The 25,906-nt window shown below is 41.7% G+C and overlaps 1 protein-coding gene across 4 annotated transcripts in view; it reads right to left on the bottom strand.

Moving 5' to 3' along the window:
- cadm3 (cell adhesion molecule 3) overlaps nucleotides 1-25,906 on the bottom strand; it is a 94,356-nt gene that overhangs the window by 20,903 nt on the left and 47,547 nt on the right. For all 4 annotated transcript variants that reach the window (XM_039815394.1, XM_039815393.1, XM_039815392.1 and 1 more), the window contains exons 4-5: nucleotides 12,982-13,134; nucleotides 6,118-6,255 (exon numbers count right to left, since the gene is read on the bottom strand). In XM_039815394.1, coding sequence (XP_039671328.1) covers nucleotides 6,118-6,255; nucleotides 12,982-13,134 — 291 coding nt within the window. The remainder of the gene's footprint in view (nucleotides 1-6,117; nucleotides 6,256-12,981; nucleotides 13,135-25,906) is intronic.

Raw genomic sequence — 25,906 nt, 5'->3', positions numbered from 1 at the left:
CTGTTCCGAGAATAAAAAAAGGTGGGAAACCGGCACATTCTTGAGACTAACTTCCCCCAAGGTGGTGCTGCGATGTAGAGGAGGTGCTGGTACTGCTGCTGCTTCAACCCTCAATCGTACAATCCACCATAAAATAATCATTTTAGGAAAATCAAAGAACTGGATGTAGCAGCCTGTTTGGGCCTTTGGAGAAGTGTGCTTGTGACCACACTTTCTGAAATTAGAGCAGAAACTTAATCGATTAGTAGATGGAACCAAAATCATTTCTCATAATGAGATGTAAAATGTTTTCATAATGAAAGGAATGAGTCTGCCAGTGCGTTTAATGCAGATTCAACTGGGTGACATTACGGAAAAAAATAAAGCAGTGTACTACTTCAATTCCAGGGTTTTTCCTGATTCAGAATAGGCCTTTGGAACAGTAAAGGCAATGAGTCTGTGATACCTTATTTGACAGAAATCTATGCATTTTCAAAATATAGTATTAATATTTAAATAAATCACCGGGATAGTTCGGGACAGCCTGACTCTGGAGATAAAACTGAGATCAGCTCTCATATTCAAGTTTATGTTCTGCTTGTTTAACGGCTGTTTGGTAAATTGCTCTTAAACACATTAAGAGAGGATTTGGATTGCTAATTTTATTTTCAATTCTTATCATTTTGGTGCTGGTGATTTCCTTTGGGGCAAGATAAAACCTCTTTGGGGTGCGCCAAAAATTCCCCTATGCAGGAAAAACACTGAATTCATAATGGTCTCCTGAGCAAAGCAAGTTCTTGAAACATAAACAATGTATTACAGTAAAAAACGTATGCAGTCTTTCCTTCATCCACAACAATGTTGTTAATCTATCATTTTAAGAAATGTATCAAGTAATCATATGCTCGGTTCTGCTTCTCAAAAGTTAGTATTTACAGCTCGTCTCCGTTTTATAATATTGTTGTAAGTCAAAATAATGAAAGGGAAGACCTGCTGGTCTTGAATATCGTTGGGTTTTGGACTGTCAGACAAAACAAATAATTTAAAGTCATCACTTTGGGCTCTGGTAGATTGTGATGGACATTGTTCACTAGATTTCTCACTTTGACATTTTATAGACAAAACCCCCATAATAATAAGCTCTATCAATAATGAAAGCAATTAGGGCTGCACAATATATAGTTTTTTTATCGTCATCGCTATATCACCTTGCGCAATAAACAAATCGCGAAAGGCTGCAACATATCGCGATATTTGTGTTGGTTGAAAGAAAATATCAGCAGAAAACTGTACTTTAAAATGTAATTTTCATTCTTTTTTTAGTGCTGCCTTTTATATTTAATACACTGTTCAATTTGTTTAATTAAAAAAATTTAGAAATTATTTCCTTTTATTTGTTTCCAATTCAACAATTTGTTGTATTTTAGAAGAATAGTGAAAGCAGCAGAAAAGCAGAACTGAGTACACTTCAATAAGCAAGTAATATCGTTATCGCAATATTCAACAACGTTATCGCATATCCTCATATCGTGCAGCCCTAAAAGCAGTCATCAGTTGCAGCCCTATTCCGGATCACAGACAAGATGAAAAAGAGCAGTTGGATCACTCTGGAAAGGTTCAGAGAAAGAGTGAGTAAAACTCTTTGTTATTTCTAAAAACTTTGCCAACTGAACAAGGCGCTTAACCCCCAGCTACTGCAGTGAAGCCGCTCAGCTGCCAAAATAAGAAGACTCTGGTTCTACTTGGCATCTCCGGGGTGTGAAAACGTGTAACTGTGAGTAGACAGCAATGCATGACTTAACACCAGCATGCATGCTCAGCGAAAGCCTTTCCCTGGATAAGGGGAAGGTTTTAAAATAATCAAAACAGTCATCAATTTTAAGCTTTAATCGGATTACGGCCAGGGAAACTGCTCACGTGTGATTTGTGCGTTCAATGAGGTCATCTGATTTATAAAGAGAGCTAAGTAGTCCTGTTACTGGATTACCAGGTGACTATATAGCTGCTGGGATATATTTGGTTCTGTCTTACCACAGTATGGTCTGTCTCTATACTCTATCTCCAGTGGTGGAATGAAGGGAGTAACTTTGGGTTCAACATTGGGGGGGGGTTGAGATTTTTGAGCAAAATTTAAATTTTGATCATCAAACACTTCATTTTCTGCATTCTGGTGATTTTTTCTGCAACAATGTGTGCCTTCTTTGCATCAATGTATGGTGCAAATGTCTTTATTCATGTAAAGGGAATTATAATAGGTTTTAACCCCCCCATCCCTGTAAATTATGCCTATGGGTGGAGTGCAATTACTCAAGTGCTGTACTCAAGTAACATTTTAGGATAGAGTATTTTCATTTTTCTGCTACTTTCTACTTTTACTTTAATCAGGGTTACTGCAAATTTCAACAAGTCAAATTTAGAATTAAGACATTTTAAGACCTTTTTCAGACCTTTTTAACCATTTAAGACATAAAATCACAACATAAAAGTACAACGAAATGCAGAGTCACAAAAGACAAAAAAAGTCGATTTTGCATCCTTGTTGCAGCCCTATCTTTGTTCCGTTTCCCAAAGTGCTGTTATTATTGTGGACTTGAATTGATTCCTCAATGACAACAATGTCTCTGTCAACACTTAAAAAATGAAATGTTCTCTATCTTAAATTCTGCCCAACATCATTTTTATATCTCAAAGCAAGGTTACTTCGTGGCACTCTTGGAACTACTACAAAAAGCAGGTTTTGTATAATGTCTATAATAAAGCAGAGATCTCAAAGTAAACATTGTGCAAAATGAGTTTTTACTTGAGTATACATTTTAATGCAGAACCTTTTTTTTTTTAAGGATCTGAATACTCCCTTCACCACTGTCTGTTTCTCTGATGTCTCTTTCCGTCTCGTCTCTTACATTACGTTGCTCCATACGGACACACGCCCATGTACCCTTCGCTATCCCCCCAACGTCTTGCATTATGACAATTTGGGCCGGTATTCAGCCTGTATGGCCTTAAGTGCCACCATAAATCTCCATTATCCCAATTCCAATACATCGATGTCACTAAATGATCCATAGCTCTTTCACACAGTACAACTAATACAGTCTTCAAAGCTCTTAGCCTTTCATTCTTCTCAATTACCACTCCCTTTCCCGCACTCTCTTGCTCTCCGTCTCCCCTCCTCTCCCCGCTCTCTCTATCTAAATCCTCTTTCCGGATTTCTCTCTCCATTTCGTCAGCCTTCCTTCCTATTTCTCCCCTCTGTCCTGTTGCGCTCTCCAGTCGCCTTTTCTTTAAAACTGGTCCCGCTTTGCTTCAGCCTCTCCCCCCAGTCTGCGCTCCCACTCAGACAGAGCAAAGTCGCCCCGCTACTTCTTCTGTGGATTTCTTAATTCCCCTTCTGCTCTCTCTTTCTCTCTATCTTTGCAGCTTCCATCAGTCTCTCAATATCCTCGCAGCCGCTCTGTCTATTTTTATGCACACACACACACACGCACACACACACACACTCCCGCTCATTCACTCACTCCATCTCTGTTCTCTCTTTTTCCTTGCAGTCCCTCGCTGTCATTTCTCGACACACACAGACACACACACACACACAAACACTCTCTCGCTTTCTCTCTCTCTCTACGTCCTTTTTTACTGTCAGTGAAGCTGTCAGAGAAGCAGTGATGAGCAGCAGCGCAAGGGCTCATCTTTTCTAACGCACACACACACACACACAAACACACACGCGCGCACGCATTCATGCATGCACGCATGCACTTAGTAGACTACAACAGCATGAATGAGAAGCTGTAATAATAGCACACTGACCTGTAGTGCTTTTCAGCTATCTAACCGGAGATGAGCACTGTGTGACAGTGTGTTCGTGCGCGTGCGTGTGTGTGTGTGTCGTTCCAACATGACTGATTGGAGTTGTGTGGTGTCAGGACGACTGGGCGAGGCCTCGAACACACCATCATTCACATCGAGTTGATCTCCTTCAAATCGCTCTCTGTCTGTCCCTCCATTTCTCTCTGTTCTCCCTGTATTTTAAAGGGTCGGTTCACCCCGTGGTTCACCCACATCACAAAACAGAACCAGTGTCCCTGTCACTTTGGATGCAACCCTATTCCCAGACAAGACCCTTGATTCAGCAAAACCCTGGATTACGTTCAATGAGTCAGTGTTTTTTTTACCATTCAATGCCAACATCCAGGGCAATCCAAACATTGTTTCTGGAAAGACATGTTGCTGCAAAGAAATGTTAATAAAACGTTTCAACGTTGTGAGCACCACAAACAAATTGCTTTCACCCCCCATTATATTGAATTGTTGGAAGGGATCTCAAGAGACAGATATCTCCAAACCCTGACCAATAAAACCAAAATCTGCGTGGCTTGAAACCCTTACAAATAAGAGGCAAAATACATCTTTGAGTTTCTTAAGTGAGCTGACCCCTTGAACAAAAAGCCAATCTGTCTAAAAAAGCAACAATCTCCAGACTCCTTTCCCTCTGTCTCCTGTTTTTAGTTCAGCTGTAACAAAAAGAACAGATCATCTGTCCTCAGGCGGGCAGCTCTCCCATTCCTCCTTCTCTTTGTAGCTTCAGTCCATTCTTTCGATTCATTTCAATCCATAATTATAGCAAACACTAACACTGCCAAGGCATCAGGACACAAGACAGTCATTTTTCCATTACAAAGCCGTCTAGAGTGTCGCATTTTCCCATCAATAAATCATTATCATATTATGTCATCATATTGTAGGAGTGTAATCACTGTAGAAAAGGCTTTTGCAAATAAGCTCTACCAGTCTGAACACTGCAGTTGTACCATTAACACAGACTTAGCGGGACATCTGCAGAGCTTTGCAGACAGACAGAGGGTGCTGTTCTCCCAGTGCTAACAGAGCTAAAAGCCTAGAGAGTTTCTGGTGAAAGGCAGATGGTGGAAGGAGCAAAAGGGCGACAGAAGCAACACTTCCAACATGTTTGTTCCGCTCGGTAAAGCAAAACAGAAAACCTTTGACTGATGAAGCAACAAGGGGTAGTGGGGTTTAAGGGAAACAAGGTCGTAATTTAGAGAAACGGCTACCAATGCCAATACCACTGGTGTGACTCAGAGGCTGCCAATCGTCTCCTTGATTTTTCCGTTTATCTGAAAGAAAAAAAGCTGGCTAATTTGTCCTCGCTGTGCTCCCTCTGCCTCTCCCTTTCTCTTCCCTGCGCATTTCAAAAAAACAGTCAGTCTGACCTTATGCAAAGCTTTCTCTATCTCCATGTCTGTGTTCGACCTCATCCCTTCATCCTCTCCTCTGCCCTGCCTTTTATTGCTGGATTCTGTCGTTATCCCCGGCTAGATCCGACCCACGCTATCTCTCGCTCTATGTGGTGTCTCTCCCAGAGCAGATATGTTGTGGCTCAAAGGATGACACACACACACACACACACACACACACACACACACACACACACACACACACACACACACACACACACACACACACACACACACACACACACACACACACTCTCTAAATACAATAACAGCAAATGCATACACAGTTGCTGGATACATGCATAGGCACATGTTTCTGCACTAGAGCACACACAGGCAGCGTGCTCTCGCACTTGCACACACACATATGCAGGCACAGGTTTAGGACACAGAGAGACAGCAGGCAATGTGGCAAGGACACAATACACACAGCATGATCACACACACACAAGCTACTTTCCCGCACACTTAAAAAACACACACACAGAAATGTGCATACATTATGTATGTGCCAAAATTTGCGCTTGTGTACAAACATACAGTACACACTTGCAAATATACACTGATTACTGCAGGATCACACAAACACTGTACTACTATTTCTGTAAGCACACAGAGAAACACACACACACACACACACACACGTACACAAGCACAAACCACATCCTCACAATCCTACGGAGTATCCTTGCAGCTACACACTCACACACACACTGTCTACACACTTAACCACACCCATGCGCTTCATTACCACACATACAGATCCAGCATGAGAACAAGCCAGAGTACAACAACAGACACGTCCAACACACATTTTCTGACCCCACTTTAAAAATACACACACAAACACACAGAGCGTCCACACACTCCCTGTGTCTCTAACCTTCCAGCTCCATGTCTCCTCGGTACCAGTGCAGCTTGGCGGGGGGTTTGCTGCCTGTACTGGTGCAGGTCAGGGTGACTTTGCCCCCCTCCGGCACTGCATTCTCAAAGCCCAAGATCTGAGGTTCACCGGGCACACCTAGAGAGAGAGAGAGAGAGAGAGAGAGAGAGAGACAGAAAGAGTTAGAGAGAGAAAACTTTCATGCTGCAGGGCTCACCTTGTATCCAGAAAAAGTAAAAAAGAGAGGTCAATTGCTGAGCTAACAAGTACTGCATATTTTTTGCAAAGTTGTTGTGTACGGAATTGAAGGACAAAAATGAATACAAACAGCAAAATTTGATACAGCATCCTCAATATCACAGACAAGCTCAAATTTATTTGGTCAATTTTGAAACTCTGATGGAAACCAGGTCAGAGAAAAACAATGATTCAGGCTTGCATTGATTTGCCCCAAAAATTGGTTGCGTCATTATACAGCAGCTCAAATGACACCTACTGTCCTTCCATCAGTGTCCATCGGGGCACATGCACTAGAATGTTTTTGTGTTTTGCTGTCAAGCAACCACTTAAAGGACCAGTGTGTAGGATTTAGGGGCTCTACTTGTGGTTATTAAAGTATAACCACCTGAAACTAAGAATCGTTGTAAACTAGGGCGGTGCAACATGGCGGGCAGGTTGCACCATCATATGTCTACAGTAGCCTACATTCCCCACACATGGCTCACCTTCCGCTCTCCGAGTGTTGTCATTCTCAAATCAAATCTCTCTGTTCACTTCAGGAAACAACAACAAACTGAAAATGTCAAGTTTTGAAGAAGATTTGGATCGTTCAACAAGGCAGGCCTGCTTTGTTCTTTTGGGGAATGATTGTAACGATTTACAAAGAATACGTTTAGGGCATTTCCTCTCTAACTGGGACCGATTGGTGGGATTGCTGTGGACGAAGTACACACGGTGAAACACTGGTAAGAGCAAATTAGGTTTAACAATGTATCCAGCTAATTTAAATAGTTCACGTTACTGTATTGGGTAAACAGTTAATTTAATATTGTATGTGCCGTTTTCTTTTAAGGGGTGCAAATGTTTCACCAAAACAAGTTCCTTCCGGGGACTATTTTGCAGAGGCACCGTCGCTGAGTCCAGAACTTAGCGCCGCCCAAGAAGATTGTGATTGGTTTAAAATAATGCAAACAACACAAAGTGTTATTTTCTCCTATCACAGAATCTACGTGTGGTGTAGCCAAACCTTACTCCACAGCGCTGTGGAGATAGGCCTGGCAATGCAAGACTAACCAAACATGAGCTCCAGCAGTTTTACGTTAGGCCACCGTAGGTTCTAGAAGCCGCTAAATCCTAAACACTGGCCCTTTAAGGCAGTGCAAACAATTACTATTGTGTCCCAGAAGGAAAGGCCGAAGTAGCTTAATGTTGTTATAACATTACAAAACTACTTAGGGAGGAGGTCAGGCTGTGAGTTTCACACTAGGGGTCGCTGTTCAAACCCTGTTTTCTACCAAAAATCAACGTTTACCCATAACCACAATCTTTCCCTAACTGTAACAAGCAGTAGCAATGGTTATTTAAAGGCACTGGAAAAATATGTCACCATGACAACAGGGGCACCAGATCAAAAGACTAAGTTGAGTTTAAAGAACTTGTTAGACAATATAGAGAACAACAAATTGTTCAATACCAATACGCTTGTGTAAAATATTATAGTTTTTATGTAACACAACATGCACCAGGGACTGCTGTGGTATTAAAAACTTGTGATGACAGAAACACAAAATTTTATAATAACATTGACAAATAATCTATATTTAATGGATCTTTATTTCTTGTCAATACCCAATCTGCTTACTGTAAAACGGTCACCATCACACCCAAACAGTCTGGCGGATTAGATCAGTGCAGTCCTAGTTGTAGGGAACAATATGCCATTTTATTGATGAACAAGTATTGAGATTGTTTCATATACTGTATCTAATAGCACTATGAAATGATTATATGTTTGAAATTGTGATTCATTGAAAAATTTTATGATTAATACATATTTCACAGGGGAATTCCAAAATAACACTCAGTAGACTCTAACACACCATGGAAATTTCAGATCACATTTTTAGTTAGACTTGAAAAAACTGAATCTAGAGGCAAAAAGAAAACAATGACATCCTTCATTAACTTAACATTCCAACTGTGGCACACATTAAGTATTCCCACATTTGCCTATTGAGATGAACATTTAAATGCAATTCATTAAATGAGAAAAATAATAATGCGTTATCCCTTTAAAATCAGCAGCATAAGTTCTGTATTAACTCTGACAGCCTTGGCATTTCTGCCATCCCAGTCTGACTGTTTATTCTTAAAACTGCAGGTCAGTTTGAAATGTCAAGTAGATTTTCATTAGGTAAAAGCCAAGATGGGAGTTAGAATGACTCAGTCAGACTAAACGTTTTTTAGGGGGAAATTGGTGTGTTGTGTGATAGTTTGCAAGAAGAACTAAAAGAGACAGAGGGACGATAGGAGCCAAAGGTCAGATTCAAACTGGCTTTGGCCAAGTGAGCCACTTGAGATGCCCTGAGCCAAACCAAAATTTGACGATGCATCTTCCTCTCCCAGAGGTGTTCTTCCAGATTCCGGCACAGTCGGTTAAAATAAGAAACATTTTTGCTTAATTACTATTTTAACTTGGTGCACAAGTTGTTGTTGTTGTTGTTGTTGTTAAAGCAGGAGAAGAAATCTACAAATCCACTCTGCCAAATACTTCAGAATCCACTCTTCCCCATTATGGTCGAAGGCAAGCATGGTGAGAATGAAACTTTTCTTGCCGTACTCCATCTGGAGCCGCTGCGGGCGGCACTTTTCTCCAAGTTTTTGAGTTTACTGTCATTCTGCTTTTGAAAATAATGAACATTTGGTTTTCCGGCTACCGCATAGCTCCATTAACGGAGCAGAGAGAGAGAGAGAGTGATGGACAGAGAGAGAGAGAGAGAGAAAGAGAGAGAGCTGAAAGAGTAGAAGAAGAGAGAGTGAGCCAGAAAGGCAGAGATGGAGAGAGGGGAGACAAAGTCATGAAGGGACAGAAACCGATATATTTTCATTAATAGTGACAAGATTTAGTCCCAATTTCTGAAATTTGTGACATTTTTCAGGCCAGAAAATTGGAGAAATTTCCAAACTATTACAAGTTTTTAGGTAGTGAGGAAATGACAGAAGAGGGACAGAGAGAGAGACAGATAGATAGATAGATAGATAGATAGATAGATAGATAGATAGATAGATAGATAGATAGATAGATAGATAGATAGATAGATAGATAGATAGAGCAAGATGTCACTGTTATTTTGTCCACCCCCTGGAGATAGACAAGCAAACAGACCTACCAATATAAAGTGCTCTGAACTAACCAAGGTATAGATCAAAAAATAAAAATATGGTCAATTTTTAATGTAGCAGTATTTGATGTAGTGCACTGTGTGCGGAACCTCTCTGGCAGTAAAGTAGCATTGAATATTAATGAGGGAATAATACTGCACATATAGAATTGGCTGGAGAAGCCCTGTCGAGACCCTTTCCTCTACAAGGAGAATAAAAGAGAATAAGGCCATTGTAAATTATTCTTTGCTCAGCTCAGGAGAGAGCCGAGAGGCATGCCACACATTTTACACTAATAGACACACAAGCATTTAAAACTGACCATACTCAGCATTTATGCGCTTGTGTGTGTTTGTTTCTGTCAAAAAACCCTGCACATGTCAAAACAAGAATAAAACACACACACATGAATGCCGCCGTGCTAAAACCTGTTGTCTTTTGCAGATTTTCCCACAGGGATCCATGCATTTTAGACATCTCACCATACATTTTTAATGATTTGGCTCCCTCTCAGGGGTCATGAAATATTTATTGAACGTAGAATACAGTGTCACAGCCGTCAATTACAGCGAATAAAAAATGATTGAATCACAATTACTGCAAAATTTGAAGAAATATGGAGGAGTGACTCTCATGTTAATTTGAATTTAAAGAGCTAATGTAGACCCGCCTTCACCTTTGCTTGTGACACGCACATTTGCCTCCCCCACCTACGCACACATACACCAACGTCGCATTAACATTTCAGTCGTTCACATTGTCCAGAGCAACAATATTCAATTATTTTCAATACACTTTACAGCACTGCCAAAACATTTGAGTGAATATCAACAAAATGATTTATTCAAGGATGCGTTGACAGCTGTGGAATGACAAACCCCAAATTTAGGGAAGAACCATGTGGCCTTTCAGCTACAGAACAGCCGTGGTAAGCCACCCTGCCCCACCCTGAATATCACAATTCTAGTATCTCTTCTTTCCACTTCCAAGTGAGTTAGGCAGCTCAGTTTTCATCCAAGAATTTGTTGGCAAATTATGGTGCGATGAATTAGAAAAAGCTGAGAGGAAACAGCCAAAAAATGGATTAAAAAACAAACTCCTCAATGTTATGAAAAAGCTTACATCAAAAATGTATTCTTTGTCTAAATCAGAAGCCATGTAAAATTAAGCAATGGAAGCCAATTTGTTGAATAAATAATAATAATAATTCATTACATTTATATAGCGCTTTATCATAGACACTCAAAGCACTTCAGATGTGGATATCTGTGTTTTTCACAAAGAATGACTCAATTTCATTGCACAGCAACTTAAAAGTTGCATTGGATAGCCTGAAATATTGGCCGAACACACAACCTCCCAGGAATATCAGACCAGCTGTCTCTTCCCATGTATACAGTAAGTCTCCATTGTGGTTGTTTGGCCATTAGTTGGTGCATTACAGTATTGCCAAGCGATGCTTTGTTCTCATCTTCAAGTAAAACCACACCACGCCAAAAAATGGCCACATAAGCTGACACTAAGGAACAATAACAACTCGACGAATAAAAATCAATACTTGAAAGACTGTTTGTGGGGGTCCAAAGCCGATTAGCCCAATATCCAATCAATAAACAGGCACACTCAACACTGACAGGATGACCACAATTTATTGCAGGCTGCAGGGGAGTGTCACACACACAGGCAATAACATCCATCTCAAAGAAGACGAGTGGAGCTGCTTTATCTCCACAGGAGTTATAGGAGGTCGTAACCTTATACAAAGGTTAATGCTACAGTATGAGCAAGGATCTGGATCAAACCGGATGAAGGCATCACAGGGAAGGCTATGAAGTCATGACATTACAGTCCACAAAAGGGATCATTTTTCAGAAATTTCTTCCATTTATTTTTCACTTCATCCGCTTACTTTTAAGGGAAACTCTACTTTACACATAAGATCATATTATTCGTCATGAGGAGTACATGATCGAACAAAAAGATGCAATCCAATTGCATTTTGGGCAACGTATGATCCAGAGTTTTTGCAGCTTTACCCGTACTAGGGACGACAAGTCAGAATATCTCAGCCTTCGCTTCATTGATTGCAGACATTCTTTTCTAATCCGCCTTTCATTCGTCCTCTAACTTTATGGAAAGGCAACACTGAAGTGCTGGAGTAGCAATATTATGCCTCATGTCAACAGGCAGCCATTCGTAGCATGTCACACTTACAATGGACATCCACAGGGACTTCATTCTGCTCTGAGAGACGGTAAACCCTGTGGGGTAGGTCGGGCTAACGCAATATCACAGCGGCGTATCAAGGTGAATCTGAGCCAGTCTAAAAGTTAAACTACCCTGTCATTGGATGTGTGTAGTCTGAAACCGACTAGTAGAAAAAGTGGAAATTGTTTCAAAATTGTAAATAACATGACAGTTTAGGAGAATATGAGAAAAGATGCCCAATGCTTCAAGCCCTTGATTTAGATTTGTTGATTTCAGATTTGTCACAATCCCACAGGTTTGGGAGAGAAATGAAGATAGACTGCAGTCAAGCTGATTTGTACAGCTGTCAATCAGTCTCAAAGAAGACACGCCTGTGTATGAACACAAGGAAGGCAGGAATGTCATTCAGCACCATTAGCTCAGTGAGACAAAAAGAACGAGAAATCTGAAGAAACCTTAGGATGGGCCTCCAAGAAAGGGGACATGCTTCAAGGACAGACAGGAGAAAGAAAGGTTGGAACCAATAGAGTAAAGGGAGTTTTAATAAAACTATAATGAAAAATGCAGCATCAAAAAGGTTATCATATATATTAATATGCTAATATGCTTGACAGTTACAGATACAAACAGTCCAGGGTTTATTTCAAGGTCTGGAAAAGTTGCCACCGCTGTTTTTGGCAACATCAAGAAGACAGATTTCCCCCCCACATGCACAGTGTATGATCGTGTGAGTATGTGTGTGTGTGTGTGTGTGTGTGTGTGTGTGTGTGGGGGGGGCTTATTTAACTATATTTGTGGGGTCCCATAACCGGGAGTCCAGAATACATGTGGGGTCCCAACAGCTTTGTGGTGCCAAAATGCTGGACCCCACAAGTTTAAAGGGCTGTTTGAGGGTTAAGACTTGGTTTTAGGATTAGGGATAGAATTAGGTTATGGTTAGGGTTAGGGTGAGGGTAAGGGTTAAGGTTAGGCATTTAGTTGTGATGGTTAAGGTTAGGGTAAGTGAATAGAGCTAGGGAAAGCATTATGTCAATGACGGGTCCCCACAAAGATAGTGCCACAAACCTGTGTGTGTGTGTGTGTGTGTGTGTGTGTGTGTGTGTGTGTGTGTGTGTGTGTGTGTGTGTGTGTAATAGTGTGAATATGTACTGTGTATTTTTTTTGTGTGTGTGTGTGTGTGTGTGTGTGTGTGTGTGTGTGTGTGTGTGTGTGTGTGTGTGTGTAATAGTGTGAATATATACTGTGTGTGCGTGCAGGCATGTGTGTGTGACCCACCTAGCACGGTGACTGTAGCCCGGGCGGTGCGGACCGGCATGGTGAAGATGGAGCAGGTGTACTCGCCCTCGTCGGACATCTGCACTTCAGCGATGGTTATGGAAAGCTCGGTGGGTGTGGAGCGGTGCAGCTGGATGCGGTTATCTCTCAGCGCTGGAGGAAGAAGAGGAAGCAGATATCAATAATTAAAAATGTGCATGATTTGAACGACATGTTTCCTCGGAACGGTGTGAAACAGTGTACAACAGTTTTTTTTTTTATTAACCTTTATTTAATCAGGTAAGTCGATTGAGAACAATTTCTCATTTGCAACGACGACCTGTCACATTCATACAGTTCCACATTCATACCTGGAAGCTGCCCAGTACAACCATAGTCTGATCTGCTGGCCACTGATCAGCTCCACTGGAGCGGTTGGGGTTAAGGGCGTTGCTCAAGGGCACCTCAGTGGTGGTGATGAGGGAGGGACAAGTGCTGCTCTTTCACTTTCCCCAACCAGATTTTATCCTGTCGGTATGGGATTGAACTGGCGACCTCCCGGTCCCAAGCTTGCTTCTCTAACTTTAGGCCACCACTGCTCTCGTTTGGTGGGTGTGTCACAGGTGATACCCAATCAACAGAGACGTGTCTGTAACTTGCGGTAATAAAAAGCAGAGTGCTGTTCAACGCACCCCGTTTCAGTTTAAAAAAACATGCTACGTTTTGTCGGGGCTGAACATGGCAATGGTTTCTTGTTCAAATAAAGAAGGAGAGAAAGACAATAGGAGAAGGAGGAGGCAGAGCAAGAAGGCAGATGTATGAGTCAGGAAGAAGGGACAGAATTAAGGTAGAGTTAGGAGAAGTGAAGGTGGGAGAAAATAACATAAGACGGTGAGAAGGAAGGGGAGGAAGAAGAAGGAATTAAAGATGGAGAAAGGGAGGTGATGGAGATATGGTAAGAAAGAAGGCCATGGAGGATGGATAAAAGAACAGGTGAAGTAGGGAGAAAGATGAGATACAGGAAGGGTGAAAAGAGGTGAGACAGTAAGGAGGTAAAAGGGATTAAACGATGGGAGGGTGTGGCAGAGGCAAAGGAGAAACATTTAGACAGGATAGCAAGAAGAAAGTAGCCTGGTTGACATCAGACCCTTCTCAGTTGTAACTGAGAGTGGGTCTGGGCAAGGTTATTCACAGCGCATTTCCAAAAGGGTGTCACCAACGGTCGGAGCTCAAATGCCTCTTGGCGCAATTGGATAGTCCTTCAACCAATCAGACCAACGATCCGGGTGACGTAGCAGCGACAGCGGCATCAAGGGGTTGCTGCGCTTTCAGGTGGCCGTCATGTTAAATGTAAACAAGAAGTTGCTTGCTGTCGCTGCGTCATCGTGTAAAGCCCGCCTCAACGGTTGTGATTGGTGCCTCAATTTGGAAAAATTGCAAATGGGCTTGAATGGGCTCTTGGCCAGACTGACTTGCAGAACAAATCAATCTCATCTCATCAAATCAAATTTGCCGGAAGTTCGTCAGGGTTTTCCCAGGCTAAGAAGAAAGGATTGAAAGGGGAGGTACATGGGGAGAGAGCGGAGAAATGGGGAGAAAAGATGACAAAAAAGGAGAAGAGAAAAAGTGGTAAGAATAAAAGGAGAAAAAAAAAGGGGGAAAATGATGAAAAGAAAGTGAAAGAGGCGAATTGTGAAGGCATAAGTTGGAGATAGTTGGGAAAGAAACATTGACAAGAAAAGGAGCGGGGATAAGGTGGGAGCAATAAGGAACATGGGAAGAGAGTAGGAAAGCATGTAAGTAAAAGAGGGCGAGCAAGCTTGGGGAGGGCAGAGTAAGTTGGGAAGAGGAGAGTAAGAAAGATGATGTGCAGAATTTAAATCACGGGAAAGGGAAAGGTAAAATGGAGAGGAGGAGGGAGGGGGAGAGGTGTTCAGAGAGAAAATGATGTAAGAGGGTGAGAGAAGAGGAGCAGAAGGAGTGATGAAGACGAGGTGAGAGAGGAAGAAAAAATAGCAGAGACGTGAGCGAGAACAGGGCAAAGAAAGACAAAGAGGGGAGTAAAGAGACTCAAATTGAGAATGAGAAACGGGAGAAAGTGCAAGAGAGAGAGAAAAAACAGAGACAAGAGGAAGCATAAATAGCAAGGAGGATAAGGGAGAGACAGTGAGGGATGGGTGGGGGAGGAGGGAGAGGGTGGAGGCAGGGGGGTGGGAACATAAGAGAGACATAAATGGCTTTGTCATCAATGAGAAATCCAGCAATGAAAGAGGGGGAGAGAGCGCAAGTGACCGAGATAGATGATGATGATGAAATGCAACGAAAGAACCTGCTTGTTTCTATGATAGCATTGACCTCTGTGGTGTTTGTGCAGTGTGATTGCTGTCTGTCTCCTTGCCTTCCTATCCGCCTGTCCATCCAGACGTCTATCTGTCTGTCTCTCTATAAAGGCTTTTCAGCTTTGTTCTCTGGCGCCATCTTGCAGAGTTGGCTCCCTCGCAAATGGCGACTTAACGTAGAACGAGAAAGCAGATACCTGCAAAAAAACTTGTGTGGTCAAGGAAAGTGAACAGTGCCATAGATTGCCACATTCATGGTTGTTTGTTGTTTTAAGTTAATGTGGCACTATTTTTGTCTCATGCCTCGTCTTTACTCTGAAACACCTGGAGTTGATGTTTGAGAAGACCCAGCGGTATTGTAAGTTGTAGCAGAAGTAGACATAGCCACGGGGGAGGCTTCTGAAGGCCTGCTGTGACACAAATGTGTCACAGAGCAGGTAAGCAGGTGTGTAACAGACAAAGTATCGCTCCATAATTTGTCCAAAGAAGCACTTCTCTTGGCTCTCTCTTCATGGCAGTTTTGAACATATTCTAACTTAATAGGGAGGCGTCAGGTTAACAGTTAAGTCCTGATTTTAGTTCTGGTGTAGATGGTTTTGTAAACAGTAATACAACCCTAGTCAGCAGGAAATACTCTTGCATTGCCAGACCTTCCTCCACAGCACTGCTAAGGAGGGTCTGGCTAGTCCACACAGCATTCCGGGATGGGAGAAAAATGTGCTCTTGTTTATTGGCATGTCTTTAAACCAATCACAATCGTCTTGGGCTATACTAAGCACCGGACAGAGCAAAGGTGTTCTGCAAAATAGTCTCGGAAGGAACTTTTTTGGTGGAACGTGTACGTTCAAAAGTTGTTTTTGGACAGATAGTCTAGCTAGCTGTCTGGATTTAACCTGCAGAGATCTGAGGAGCAGTTTTCGGTATCACCTGAACAACCCTGGAAATGAAACGTCAACAGAGATAATCCGATGATAATCTGGCTATTAGACAGCCAGCATACACACTATTTTACTAAATTGTCATGGTACTTTATGTGCGTGGTGTTTGATTGTTTTATTAATTTGCTTTTAATCTCTAAATCTTTTTGCTTCTTGTAAAAGCGGAAATGTTCAAAGGTTTTAGTATTTCCTACTGCATCCACAGTTATACAGCCTAAACCGCATATACATATACTGTATAACACCATGTTTTTAGCTAGCTACATCTAAAGCAAGCAAGCTAATTATAAATTAATCTGATGCTAATGCCACTACTAATGTTAGCCGGGTTGCAAATCAGCAACAGTTGAAAAGATTAAGAAAAACCTTGCGGTATATACGATCAAAAACAAGTTGTGGTTATTCATTTGAATAAAATTGTTGTATTTATATCTCAAGCTCAGACATTAAAGGGCAACTATTATATAGCATTTTCAGGATTATACTTGCATTTTGTGTTTGTACTAGAACATGTTTACATGCTTTAATTAAGGGTATTCACCCTCTGTATGAGACGCTCTGCAGGAGCGCCTGTCTCTTTAATCCCTCCTCCCGACAAAGCCCAGTCTGCTCTGATTGGCCAGCGCGCTTCCTGGAAACTCTGGAGCTCGCTCCGTGTTTCACTAGCTAGCTAGTTGAAGCTGGAGCTACTACAACGGAGTATATAGCAGGACTTTGTACCGTGAAAAATCACCAATAATGGCTTCTAAACCAAATATTACACAACCAGACATGTCCCAGCAGTAAAGTGACCGGAATTTGGGAGAAATTACCAGCATTGGCAAAGATTACAACAATGTTGGGTTAACATGTAGCTACTTAATAGTTAGCAGTATGTTAATGTTAGATTGTAATGGAACGAAGCAGCACATTCTACCGTCAAAAGTCGCAGATAAAGGCTTTTGAACCAAACGCTATCGAATAACCGGCAATTTCAGCAGTAATGCAACCCGGAATAGGGGAGAATTTAACATTGGCAGCCAAGATGACGTTGTTTACTACCGATAGCCATGTAGCTACTTTAGTTAACAGTTTATACTAACAGAATATAGCAGCAATTTCTACAGTCAAAAATAAAGGCTTTTTAAACCAAATACTACTAACAGAAAATGTTTCAGGAGTAATGTGACCCGGAATTGGGGAGAATTTAACGACACTGGCAGCCAAGGTGACATTGTTTACTGCCATTAGCATGTAGTTACATGGGACAATGGTAACACCGCAGTGGCTTAAAAAACAACACTCCAGTCCTGCCTACTTGGAGCACATGACCAATCATTGCAGGCCGGCTTAGAGTTGCGTAACACTTAGCAGAGAGTAGAAAAACTGTTGAAACCGGAGCGTTCAGAATAGTTGGAAATATGAATGTTTTATCACACAGGGATTTGTCTAAAATACGTTACCTCATTATTTGACATTTTGGCAACGTTTAACATGAAAATCCAACATTATAACATTGTAGATATGACAGAAAACATGGAAAAGCAAAATATGTGACCTTTAAGCTCATAGGTCACGAGTTTCAATGTATACTGACATTTTTAAAAATGTCTGAGCTTTTGGAAGTTTGAGGTTTTGTTTCGTCTGCTCTTTTCACATTCCTAAACATTATGTTGAAATGTAGAAAAGACTCATTCACCCTTTTTCAACAGAGAACAAGTTGACATTGATTTTTTTTTTAGTCAGTCACCAAAGCAACGGTGTTCTCATGACATAAAGTTGTTTAGAAATAAGGTTGACTACTTACTTTTAAGCCAACAGCCAAGCCTCCCAGACAAGACTACTTTACGTGTACCAAACATGAATGTATAATAAAATCTGGATACAGCTTTTGAGGCGAGAGTTGCTCAGTGGCGCATGAAGCCAAAAAGTTGTTATTCTGCATATAAAATTACCCAGATGATCGGTGCTAGACACCTCTGCCGGCTAGCTACTTCCATTTTAGCGCTCCGGCTACTGGGGATTAAATTATTTAATGGTGCCACTCTTCTGGATTTTCCAAATGTTACTGACCCAGCGGATCAAGTTCTGATAGTGAAACGAGTCATTTCGCCGGGTGTTGTGACACTCAAAAAATGTATCCACGTATTTTACAGAAGACTCTTTCACCATGTGTTTTTTGGGCCTCATAGTATCACGTGACGGACACAAAAGTTGTAATTCCAATGTTTGGCCCCACTTCCTGGGGGTCTGGTACCAAATGGGAAAGGAACCAAGCTAAATATCACCAACATCGTCACAGTGTACTGACCACACCCAAGTACACTGCCACATCACTGTGACAAGATGAGAACTTCAACCAATGAGGGTCAGCAAAAAACAAGAGTTTCCACTTGTGTTAAGTAACTCATTATGTCATTTTATTCTGAAAATCTTTGTGTTTTGTGTGGGCGACTCCAAATATGTATGTACAGAATGTGTGTGTGTGTGTGTGTGTGTGTGTGTGTGTGTGTGTGTGTGTGTGTGTGCGTGCGTGCGTGCATGTAATTTAATAGTGTGATATGGCCACTGTCTGTTTTCTTATCTTATTGTTTATTTCCCTTTCTCAGTATTGAGGCACATCTATGTCTGTTTGCCTCCTCATCTCTTTTTTGTCTCAATATTATCTCCCTGTCTCTCCATCTTCCCATCTGTCTGTCTCTATTGCACTCCCACGCACACACTCACTCACACGCACGCACACACACACATCTCTGTTTCTCTTAGTGTTTTTCAGTTATTCTAGCCAACACTACTTTATCATCATGCCTTATCACTAAGCAAGGTCACTACATATGTCTTCATGAGCTACCCTTTCTGTGTGTGGGTGTGGGTCTGTAGGTGTGTGTAAGGCATATGGTCGGTCACTCACTCACTCATGCACACACACACACACACACACACACACACACACACACACACACACACTTATCCATGCCCCCTGGACCCTGCGCTCAACCATCAGTCTCCTTAATTCTCTTCCCCTCATCTCTCCTCCATCTCCACTCTTTCCCTCTGTGTTGTTCTTCTTCTCTCTCTCTCTCTCTCTTACATCTCACCCATTTCTAATCTTTTATGACTCCAGGCTTTTCTCTTCTTTTTTTTTTGTTCTTTCTTTTTTCATTATAAACGACGTATATTGCTTGCGAGTACAGGTGTGATGGATTTTCAAAAACGATATAATATCTAGTTACGGGGGTGAATCGATTGGTACGCCCCTGAAAATTGTACATGTGCCTTGCGCTGTTTAGCTTGCGATGTGGGCAACATAAATAGTCTGCCAATAGGTCACACTCTGCGGTTTGGCTTTTGTTTCTTCGCTGAAGGGATGTAATGAATTTCAGAGTATTGAGATAAACTGGATTAATAAAGATGTGTATGTGTGTGGTAACGCAAGTAGAGTTGCAACGTGCAATGCTGTACATTTTCTCATAGAACTTGTTAGGTGACTGACATTTGGAGTACTTCCCTGGCTTGGATGGACATGAAATTCTAGTCATCTAAGCTAAGTGTTCACAACTTCTGACTTACGAAACCAATGGAAGTTTGTGTTCTAGTTTCCTCATCTTATTCCTAATGTTTAAAAAGCAGAAAATATAAATCCAGTTAGCTTTTTTCAACAGGCAAAACAAATGAAACTCTCCTCCTCCAAAACTGCCAAAGAAAAAATGGGGATAACGGATTATCAGCCACAAAATCCCCTGTTCGAGTCTGGGGACCCATCTCTCACTCCCTTGTGTGTCCCAATGTCCCAATAATAATAATAATTAATAACAACAAAGGAAATATCTGGTTCTTCTAAAGTCAAAAGTACAAGCCTGTGCACATAAAAACTTAAAGAGGGAAGTTATCTATGATCATTTTGGTAAGAAGTCACCAAGCAAATATTTCTGTTGCGTGCGCCAGCAGCTGTAAGATAAAGTTAAAGAGTATGCCTTTCTAGAACACATTTAAAACATACAGCAGTTTAAATCTGTCAACTTTTGAATTCTGTGTTAATTTTGAATGGATTCGGCAACCATAGCATGGTGTTTTGTTCATACTTGTAACAACAGCTCATTTTGAGTTTGCTGCAGCCCTGTTTTGTACATCTGACTGTGTGTGTGTGTTCTCCATAGCAACGTCAGCTGAAGGTCATGGGTATCACAGTGTTTGGAGCCATCTGCTAACCAGACAGAAAAAAAAATACAAATAATTTAAGATTTTTAGAAACCGAGCATCTTACTGTGAAAGCCACATTTCCAATACTGTTTATAGATGTTAAGCAGAACATGTTGTCTTTTAAAAGCATATTGAAAACACAGGTGCAACTCATTTATGATTGAACTTTGGGCTAAACAAGGAACGATAAACAGACAGAATAAAACTAGTCTTTGTACATAAAAAACAAAGTCAATAACAAATGGAATGCATCATTCCATATACATGTTATGGCAATAATAAGTAAAGGCAATTATTTACATTCCCAGGTAACTTTCATGCCTCAGAGATGCATGCTGCGCCGGCAAAAGTAGGACCGCTCCGAACATCACGGCAGAGGCTAGAAGCCTGAAGAGGACACGGAGAAAGCTAAGAAGAGAGTGACCGAGATGCCATTGGACAACTCGGACTGGCTTTAATTTGTTGGCCAGAGCCTCACGAAATAAGAGTCAGTCTTGTGCTGCACTTGCTTGATGTTTGGCTGTGTTAGCAAAGTTGTTGACTCGCTAGTTTTTTATAATCTTAATGTAATCATAACAAATGCACATGTACAGCTGTCCATATTTACGACAGAATTACACTCTGAAACTGTAAGGGTGGCGAATCCCTATACTATCAAAAGTTGTGCAGTGCTGCTTTAAGTTATCAAGGAGAACCCTGTGTTCCTACGTTGAGTAATGTAGAGGATAAAAATAGGAATAGAAGAGAAACGTCTGGAAACAGCGTCTCCATCCACTTGTGTGTACATGTGAACGAGAATGTGAGGGTTTCTAAGTGTTGTCAGGAGGGCTTTGAGCTGAGAAGATGGAGCATTTATGTGTTGATTACATATCTAGTACAGAATCTGCTTACCAGCGTGCAAACCATTTTGTACATCCGTGTTAGAAAGTGTTTTTGCTTGTGTCTGTTCCTGTGTTCCTGTGTTCCTGTGTCTGTGTATGTGTCTGTGTGTTTGTGTGTGTGTGTGTGTGTGTGTGTGTGTGTGTGTGTGTGTGTGTGTGTGTGTGTGTGTGTGTGTGTGTGTGTGTGTGTGTGTGTGTGTATGTGTGTGTGTGTGTCTGTGTGTGTGTGTGTGTGTGGCCAGACATTGGTTCTTATCTGCAGCTCAAACTTGAGACTCGATACTCCCCAAAGTTCCAGCTGTTGATCTGGTCACAGCAGCTATTTTCGCTCCACCTCCCCCTCTTCCTACTCCCTCAATCTTTCTCATGCTCTTTCAACTTCAAACATTCCGGAAGAGGGAAACATTTCTCACAACACATACTGAGTGTACATACATATATTCCTTTTTCCATCTGCCTCCCACCTCCTTTCGCCTTTCCAACTAAATTTCTTCTCTGCCGAGAACTCTCTCAATTTGAAATTTGCTTTATTGGCACTACAGGGGAGAACCTTGTGTTGCCGATGCAAAGTACATCAGTTACAGACCAATATTTTTTTATATTTCTGTCTCCATCTCCCTCCCAGCTTCTGCATCCCTTCATCTCCCCATCTCCCTTTGGCTCAACCTGAAACTGCATTCCACCTCTCCCTCTTGCTTCCCTCTCCGTCAATTTTTCTTCCCATCCAACTGTCTTCATCTTTTTCTACTGCTTTGTTCTTCTCTCTTTCTTCTTCCGTCTTTCCCTCCCTCCTTCTCTCGTCACTCAACTCTCTCTCTCTCTCTCTCTCTCATTTTGTTTTACATTTTAGGCATTTAGCATACACTCGGATCCAAAGAGACTGCCTCTCTCTCTCCCTCCCTCCCACACATGTCGCCTCCATCCTCCCATCTGTTTCTGAATATTCTCTCCAGCTCCCTAATTATCCGTCCTTTCCGACAGCTGATCTGGGTTCAGTGGCCGCGGGCTTCCCTTGATCATACTGTTCCCCACTGATCTGAGAGCGTCAATTGATCCTGGATCAGTGCGCCAACTATGAAACACTTGATAAACACACACCTCTTTGTTTTATCCACCTGCCCCTCCTTGCCTCCACCTCTTTGTCCCTCTCAACCCACTTGTCTCTCTTGCCCTACCTTCAGACAGAATTAAAGATCATCATTCAGAGGCGGCAGCGCAAATGTATGCAAAATCAATGGCAGGAGCGAGATGAACCAAACTCTGCCCAAGGTGGTGCAAATTGAAGCAAGAAGGCATTAGTTCCAAATGAAACTTGAGAGAGAAATTTTCCCAATGGTGTATCAGCTTCGAGCAACAAGCCAATGAAATCCTGCCATGTAGTATTTACAGCTGAGAAATATGTCCGTTGGGGATTTCTGGCTAGTAACACTGACCGATGACACATCCTAAGAGGTAGATTACCTGGAGAAGACACTACTCGTGCTGGGCAAAAGGATTAGAAAGATAGCACGACGGAGTAAAATGCATAATGCATCATAGCTTATTTTCTCATCTCCCCTCACCTTTATAGTACAAAGAAGTCAAGGAAGCAATTATCATAATGGCTGTCACTATCAGCCTGCTGCTTCTTTCAGCTGCTTTGGGTTGTCTGCATGCAATCACACTAACTCAGTGGGAAATGTTTTCAACACCTCGTCCTGATTTCTCTTGATGTCCTGCAGAACTTTGATTTGATTGTCTTCGTTTGTGTGGTGTATGTGGCTCTGTTCATTCTTTTATCTGTATAGACTGACTATCCTCATGTGGTTCATCCTCGCTTGTACAAGAAGTTAGTTTGAAGGAAAAGTTAAGACATTTTGGGAAATGCACTTATTTGCTTTGTTGCCAAGTGTTAAATGAGAAAATCGATACCACTCTCACATCTGTCTATTAGATTTGAAGCTAGAGCCATGGGACGGTTTGCTAGGCCCTCGTTTTAAGCCCCCAAGTCTCCTTCCAGGCAACGCTGCCTGGAAGGCACTAGGATTAGGTAATGGTTAGGGTTAGGGTTAAGGTTAAGGTTAGGTGCCTTGAAGTAGAGCTTCGTTCGGGCCCAAAAAATCAAGCCCGATCCAGCCCGAGTCCGTGCACGTTGTGTCCGAGCCCGGCCCGGCCCGACACATTAACTGGAATTATGAGCCCGAGCCCGATTTCAACCCAACACTTTTTTAATCTGTGGGCTGTTATAACTGACGTTCTCAACTACAATTCAGAGTTTTTTGAAAATGCAAAAATCTGTTTAAAATTATCTTAATGAATAATGCAACAGGAGCGAAGCATGTAGGCTAAACTGCGCTGTTTGTTTATTCAGAATGGAACGGATCGCAAATGGATCTGAATGAAGAAACATAAAAACTCAATGTATTTCTCTGTGAGGGCTTGCCCGCTTGCCTAGCCCTCAGGGGTAGCCTATGCTTGGAGAAGTAACAAAAGAGGACGTTGAAGGCTGACTATCATCTTTTCTGCCTTGGCGAGCCTGCTTCATGTGTCTGTTCATCATCCAAGTCCCCGTTTTATTTGCTGTCATAGCCGAACAGCGGCCGCACTTAATGTACTCAACAAAGCCGATACATATGTTGTCACTGCCCACGACTTGTTTAAAATGGTTCCATACCTCCGACTTTCCTCCAAACTTGCTCAACGGTAATTCTCCCGTTTTTTTTCTTTTTTTCTTTACATCCTCAAGCTCCATGTTGCACTTAAGCTCCACAATACAGCCCGCAGTCCCGGTGTGATGCGTGCGAGAGGAGGAGACTCAGCGCATGACACATGTTGCATTTTGTAACTGTAGTCCAACTTGTGTAACTTTTTGGACACATTTGTTACTTTGGCCTAAATAGATAATAGTTCTGATTATGGCATAGCTTTCTCCCCACCCAATTAGGCTAAAGTAATGATTAAAAAAAACACAAATGCTTGATCAAGGGTCCGGCCCGGCCCGGCCCGAGGATAGTGGCGGAAAATAACGGCCCAAGGGCGGGCTCGGGCTCGGGCAGAGAATCTAAACTCTACCTTGAAGTCAATGGTCGCAGCGCTGCCTGGAAGGAGACGTTGGAGGCTTAAAACACCATCGAGCGTTTGCTAGCTTAGCTAAGAATAAAGACTGGAAACAGGAGGAAACAGCTACCATGGTTCTGTCCATATGTGAAAACAGGCAGTGACTTTAAAACTCCAGGAAGTCACTTACACTCCAGTTTCCAAATGGACAACACAAACGAGATTTAATGTGCTAGTACTGTAGGCCGGTAGGATTAATAAGGCTAGCCCTCTCCAGTCTTTATACTAAGCTAAGCTAACCAGCTGTTGGCTGTAGCTGCACTTTTGGCATACAGACATGAAAGTCGTATAGATCATCTCATCTAACTCATCTCATCTAAAATAAGTGTCAAAGTGTCCAACTACTTCTAACGTCATTTTGCCAACAAGGGGTGTGGCATCTCCCGTCATATCACCCACTGGATTAGTTGTAGAGGGCCTAATGAAAAAATACACACACGTTCTAATGGCCCAGGTAAGCATCAGATGTAAGAGTAGGCTAGAGACCTACACAATCACAACTCCGTTGCAGCTGTCTTTTTATGGAAAATTCTATAAATCTGTGTTTCAGCACAATCTAAAGAAGGAAATATTTGCTGAAATGTTGATTCATTGAATTGAAAATGTAAAGATTGCATTGGAGACAGTCTTCTCCTTCCTCGAAGGAAGAAATCATATTGTAGAGTCCTAACAATAAGACTGATACAGTACCAATGTATGCATGTCTTTACTGTTTCATGTCTGGTTTATTGATTCTCATTTTTATTTCTATGGGTGAGGGGCAAAAGGCCAATTCTGGTATCACACGGGATGTTCTTCACACATTTACTTCATTAACCTCAAAAGTAAATTGGATTTTTAACTTTGAATTCTATGTACTCCTGTCTCTTTCTTCTCCTTGCACTTTTCTTCTATTACGCTTAATTATTTTAAGGACACCTGGAAAAATATAGAGTTCAGATGATACAAAGAGAAAATGTAGAAAAAGGACCTTCTTTCAAGTGCTAGATTTCAAAAGTCGTTCCTGCAGTCTTTCAATCCTGTGATGTTTGTCGTCAATGCATTCTACAGAAAGCCTTACCAGACACCAAGAAAACATTGACTGATGCGATTTGGATCAATAGTTTTACAGAAAATGTCAGAAAAACATCTCACGCCCCGCATGCGGAGTACTGTTTGGGACTGTATTGTGAGCAGTCATTGTCAGTTTTTCTCGTTCTCTGAGTGAAGAGTGGGAAGCCGACCATCCATTTCAATAATTTTTTTGTGCTTGGTCACTTAAGGCTCCCTAACACTGTAAACTTTAGAAGTGCTTAGTGTGTTTTATAATGAAATGATTTACAACTTACAGTTAAAGTCTGCCTACTCAATATCCTCCCACTAGGCGAGCGCTACCATGGTTTATAAATCATCAGAGAGCCATTACCTTGTTAAATCGTACTGAGGCAGATAGCCTGTCTGATGTCTGCTTATATGCTTTTATGGAAAGGAAGCAAACCGCATATGACAAATAATTTTAAATTATAGCCGGACT

Source organism: Perca fluviatilis, chromosome 11, assembly GCF_010015445.1.
Source record: "Perca fluviatilis chromosome 11, GENO_Pfluv_1.0, whole genome shotgun sequence".
In the NCBI taxonomy this organism is placed as follows: Eukaryota; Metazoa; Chordata; class Actinopteri; order Perciformes; family Percidae; genus Perca; species Perca fluviatilis.
The sequence above is the reverse complement of the archived record's forward strand: the minus strand, read 5'-3'. Positions and strand labels throughout refer to the sequence as shown.